General features: G+C 44.6%; 1 protein-coding gene across 1 annotated transcript; it reads right to left on the bottom strand.

Annotated features, from left to right (window-relative positions):
- Nucleotides 1-803: 803 nt before the first annotated feature.
- On the bottom strand, nucleotides 804-1,049 carry T265_06762 (hypothetical protein; the record flags this gene model as incomplete). Its single annotated transcript, XM_009172115.1, has 1 exon — nucleotides 804-1,049. The coding sequence occupies one exon, from the start codon at nucleotides 1,047-1,049 to the stop codon at nucleotides 804-806; it is 246 nt and encodes an 81-aa protein (XP_009170379.1).
- Nucleotides 1,050-6,123: the final 5,074 nt, after the last annotated feature.

Below are 6,123 nucleotides of genomic sequence, written 5' to 3'. Positions count from 1 at the left end.
GTTGGTGGAAAATACGAACAAGCTCTCCAACTGATCCCATCTGTCTCCATGACACGTTCATTCTACTCTTTTGAATCCTTCGTTTGAATTTAATCATTAATGTGTGTCTGTGTTTCCCGCAAACTTCAATACCTTTCTATACCGTTCGTGTTGCGGCTCGTGTATTTCAGTCATTTCAGTCGTCTAAGGAACTGTTATGCCCGGCTCCACAACAGCTACACCGGCATGTCTCCACAGTTTCACTGCACACCATGTTGCTGAGATTCCTGCTACCGCTAATTCGCTTTACTAATCCATCCGCTTCATAATCCCCGCTTGCGCTTTTAATGATCCTGGCCATGGGCCGAACAATCCGAGGCCTCAGCAGTGGTTTAAGGCTTCAATTCAACTCGATGGGGCTGGATAATGCAAACTCTGCTGCATCACCAGATTTGATTTTCTGGTTTCCCATTTTTCACCGTTTACAATTTTCTTGTCATGTGTCAGACGAGCCTATTGCTTTATCCTTCCTTGCTTTGTTTTCCGCCCAGAATCTCCAAATCCTAACGTTCGATCTTGCTCAGTATTCTCTCCAAACATGGCATTGCAACTGTGCTTCCCCGCTTGCTCCGGTTTAATGGTGACCACGCCCACATCAGATAATGCCCACTGTCTATGACGGTGTCGCTTTTCTATCCCCATGTACCCACAATCCCCGCCTGTCATATTTTTATCCTGACTGTAACGTTATGGTCAGGCCTAACGGCATGCCGTCCACAAGCTGGGAATGAACAATATTACTATTATTACCAAATCCGAACAAATTACCAGCTGGCGATTTCAGTCTTTTGGAGATCCATTGGTCTCAACTCAATTCTTACACGCGCCACTTGCCTCTTCTTGTCTAGTTCGCAGTCAAAGGTTGTACTTAGCCTGTAGGAGAACTCGCGCGTAGTCTCGATTTCATGAACGCTGTCGTTGCCAGTGGCTCCCTGCGTCCCATCACTGCAGTCGGGATGAGGCTCCCGATAGCCACCACAGTTTTCAATCACGGCCGGACGAATACTCATTGTTTATCCTCCTCAAATAAACACTTCCATAATTTCCGCTGAAATTCTCGAAGCCTTTCCAATTATTTGCGCCACAAAACCTGGGATGAATATTTTTTCCCGTGCTACTCAAAGCATGACCGAGATTGCTTAAGACTTTATCCTATCGTTGCTGATTCAAGGTGTACCGCTTGAACCTTACTGCTGCCTCTAATCAACTACACTAGTGTCGAGGAGAGGCTCGGTAACCGGGAGCACAACAGCAAACGAGCAAGTGCCACAATTACAAGGAACCTAGGGCTACTTGAATGTTACACTTTATTGAACCAGGTTGCTGCTGAGTTCATCAATTAAGTGATTGATAGTTTGATTGATCAGTTGACTGGCCCGGATGATTTTCTGCTTCCCTGATAAGAGTTCAGTAGATTTTATGGTCTCATTAAATTTCGGACATTCCGGGATTATTTTCTATAACTTGGCTTCCTTGACATCTCCCACTTCACCATTCAGCGGGAGATTGTAAGCGCGGGTCAAGGTAAAAATTTCCTACCCATTTTACGGCGCAACCGGCAAGGAGTCTTTACTGCAGCAAAGGATCTGCTTTCTACGGTAATGTTGGGCAGTGGCCACCGGTGCATGCTTTTGAAGATCAAAGGCTTCTAGCAACTGACTGAGACACAAAAGCTGTTATTCCGCTTCCGGGGTAGATAACTTGGTCGGCCGTAGCTGATACACTTGCCGTTCGACATCAATGACCCTACTCCGACGATATAATTTACCTTACGGCTTCATTTGAGGAGGAATCCAACTGTCCGTTCAGGTCATAATTGTAATAGCCCCTCATGCACAGGGTTTTTAGATCGATACCTTGTTTTCCTCCCGCTGAGGATTGAAACACGTAAATTATTGCAGGACACAGTCGTAGGTAAGACTCAATAGTCTGTTCAGCATAACCTCTGCTGGAGAGCAACCGTCCGGTGACTGTAGACTAGGAGTTGCTCTATGATTTAACGGAAACATATCAAAGACTTTCGCCGTGGTCAATTTTCTGTCCGATTTTGTGCTTGCACGTTAGTTCATGTCTGCGAACCTTTTTGTATTGACCGTTGGATTGGAAATGAAATGTGCACGTGATGTGTATGACGCACCGTCCTTGAACAGATTTGGTGAGCTGATGGAAGTTGGACTGAATAAGATTATCGAACAAAATAGCTTCCGATATATCATATATCGGTATTAATTGACGCAGCTTGTGGCGGTCGCCATCGTTTTCATCACAGACATAACGAGGACTTTGAGCCACCTACTGAATGCACCGATAACGACGAGGAAGCTTTGTCCATTATTTGATCCAACAAAATCCGTGTGGATTGTGACCATTATTTCTGCTGTGGTCAAGGTTGCTGCGACTGTCCATTGGTAACTTTTGGGAAGCTGCGTACTGTAAACAAACTTGACACGCCTGCTCAATATGTTCATCTCTCCTCACCTGGTTGTAGCGTGTGGACATATCAACAAGAACACTTCACTGTTAACCCACACTTTAATCAGCTTCACATCCGAGTGGCAACGGCTAGTAATTACCCTCTCATCTACCTCTTATGCAGAAGTTTCGCTAAAAATAACTTAGCTTCAATTGACCTGTAGTAAGAGTTATGATTCTGGAAGTAGCAGACTTAATTTTGGATATGTTTGTAGAGAAATTGTCGGCTATCCGGTTTTCCTAATTCACGGTGTTTTAGAATGGCTCTTGTGAGTGCATCGCGTAAAAACACTCACATTGTTCTGGATTGCGAGTGGGTTTTCTGCAGATGCTACAAGCCACCAACAAACCCGAGGGAATATTCAATTGGAAGGGGGCAGCCCGTAAGTAGAGTGCATTCGCCAACGACATACAGCATACAAAACACCGGTTGTCGAGTTGGAAGTCACGGAGACCAATAATAAGTCAATTCTTTTATTTTGAACGTAATACGCTGTTGTTTGTCCCACTACAAGGACGCATACTTCCGCATCCGTCTACCCGAGAAGACGCTGTCAGGATAAATTTACATGTACGAGTGTCACTTCTGAAGTATTTGCGTCAGAGAATGTACCATATGCTGCAGCTAAGTTCATATATTATTAGTGCATGAGAAAAAATTATAAGTGAACCACATTTTCGATAACAACATATTGTGTACCAGTGAGCACCTTTCAAATTTGGGGTACTTGCTGACCTCAAAATTGCTCACTGTAACAAATCACACAGAAAAAAGTTTCCAGAAAATCGCATTAAACATAGATATTTCAACTGTGAAGTTGAAATCTCGAAGACATGTTTGTTTCCGCCGGATTCAGATCGTCGGTAGACCTGAGCTTTTAGACACGAGCTTTCCAGTAAATAATATTAGTGAGTTTATTGCTCGATTTGTAGGGGTCGCTTAACCCAGCCTTCGGACACCAAGTCACCCATGTTGTTTACTGACTCAGATATATCTTATCAACTGTCATTCCCTAGGCGTAGCCAGTCATGAAGACTGCATGGTGTGAATGTCTAACCTTTAAGCGATGATTTGTCTGACACAACTGAGTATGACAAAGCGTAATTTTCTCTATATAAGGTGGCTCCTTGTGATTTCTCTTGTTTGAAGCCGTTTTATTTTGGTATGCGTCTTCTTAACGAGCAGTTTCAGCAGTTGCTTTTGGTGATTACAGCTTCTTTTTAGCTAGGAATATACACAGCCAAGGTTGTTCTCCGGTTTCATAGCAGTGCTGAGTTCTTTGACAAATCAAAATGATTTGATGGTGACTTCAATCCGCTGATATTTTATTTCACATACATCACTTCTGTTTTTGGTTTTCGGACTTTTATCATTAACTCTTCTCAACTAAACCTCAGCAGCTTCGAGCTTTTTCTTTGGGTCCGCCCGATTTTCTGCGCACAAGACACAATAGTCAGCGAAGTTAAAATCCTCCATTAGGGTGTCTTGGGACTGGTACTCAGTTGTAGCATCGACGACATAGGAATCTCAACCAATGCCATGTCGAAAAGTACTCGAGAGAATGAATCGACCTGGCTCACAGCTCATCGGCAGTGAACCTCAGAATTGCTGAATTCTCACAGAACCACGCAGAATATCAGAAAAGTTAACGGCACTACGAAAGCTCCAGAGAACCTGACAGGTTCACCGTTTGGAAATGAATAAGCGCCTTCAAGTTGCCATAATGCGTTTCACTGAGCTTGGAAAAGGTTGTACATGAATGATGAGAGCAATCGTGGAACAGCGGAGTGGCTTCTAATAGATCGCGTTAGGAAGCAAAGATAAATCGTAGCGAGGGAAAATCAAACCTTAGGCTGCGGTAATGAGCGGGCAATTTATAAAAGCAAGAAACAAGAAATGTTGACGCTTATATCTGTCTCAGTCGTTTTTTAAAGTCAAATTTGTGGCCTGCTGACCGGAGCAATGCAAACACGACACAGCTTTGTTGCGTGCGCAGTTTGGTTTTACCACTGATGAGTGATTCGCCCGGAAGACATCCTTCTAACCTGACAAACACCATGGTTTGTGAGCCGCACGTTGAAGACATGGGCATGAATTATTGTAAAACTAATTAGGACAAGTGGGTAGTGGAAGCCCCTTCCCGACCAGGCTCATCGTGGAGTGCATTTTGAGGGCGCTTTCGACGGACAGAGGCGGGACTAATAAGAGCCATTCATTTGAATGAACTCGAACACTGAATACCATACTTGGTTACCACTTGTATCACTCCTCGCAGTCACTCCGTTTGATCCCCAGAAGTCCATCCAGTGTAATGTTTGAAACTAGTAGTGTAGTATTAATCGGATCTCGCTGTTCTCTGTCGAAATCACTGAGAACTTTGAAACCAAAGAGATTGTTTCTCCCCGTTTGTACAGTTGAACTGTTTTACCCGGACTAACGCACAAGCTACGCAGTCAGTAGCACGAGGAGGATGTTCAGCGCGCCAACACGGGCCACATCCAGATACGCTCCATATAGTTAAGGGTGTTTTTGCTGACAAACGGATGATTGGCCTTTCCAACTTCGATGACCCTGGTCGGAAGTACTGCGATATCAACACAGAACGCGTGCAGAGTAAAATCAAAAGAAAGCGCTACTGTCAAGCACAAACCACGTTCCAGATATGTGCATGTTACCTAGTAGAAGTTTTATGAAGAACATTATTTTGCTAAACGAGGGCAACTTGCCAGGATGACGAATAGTGTACCGTACAAACTGAGAACAGGCAGCAATTTCGAAGAAAATTTTGTGTCCACGGGTAGATGCGCGCCTACTACTCGAATAAACCTGGCCTTGATCTGAAAGCAGTGAGTCCACTACGGATGGCGAAATTGGGTGTCCATTGGGACAGGGCAGTATCAGGAAGTTTTTGAATAAGGAACTTACAGCTGGATTATTACACACATTACTGGATCGACCAAATGGAGGCAAAGAGCAGCAGGGGGAGTAGAGATCAACTGACAAAGTGCTGGCAAGCAAAAGGTGATGCCAATCCCAACCACGTTTGGGCGTACTGAATCAGAATACGTTTGGGCGAAGTGAGCTAAAAGTTCTTCTTTGTAGCCTGGGAGTAAAAGAAGTGAGGATAGCGGCCGATCCGGAAAGCCCTTGTGATCTCTTAGGCAACAGAAACAAAAGAAACTTATTATAGGGAAACAGAAACGGACGGCTGACTATCGCAGTTGGTGTAGCACCGCAATAGACGATGGGCCCTAGTGAGTGCGAGATGGATTTGCAGGACGGTCTCAGTAGGTCGGACAACTGGCGTTGAAAAATATCAGGGGACACCTTATCAGAAGATGACTCGTGGTTCGGACAGCATGGAGTTTGGCGGTTCTCACGCCAGGCAACTTCAGAATACCGCCGCCCATATAGTTGGAGAGGACGAGAGGGCATCAAGCACAGCGAGATTTTAGAAAACACTGCCTGTCTCGTTTAATATTTCAAAACATCAACTAGGTGAACGCCCCATCAGAACCTCTGGGATAAAGAGTTGCTCTTCGTGCTAGCGTGAATGCGGAGAAGGGATGAACAGTGTAACCAAATAACAGCCTTTACAAAATCGGAATCGC

The sequence above is a fragment of the Opisthorchis viverrini genome, assembly GCF_000715545.1.
Source record: "Opisthorchis viverrini unplaced genomic scaffold opera_v5_145, whole genome shotgun sequence".
Taxonomy (NCBI): Eukaryota; Metazoa; Platyhelminthes; class Trematoda; order Opisthorchiida; family Opisthorchiidae; genus Opisthorchis; species Opisthorchis viverrini.
The sequence above is the reverse complement of the archived record's forward strand: the minus strand, read 5'-3'. Positions and strand labels throughout refer to the sequence as shown.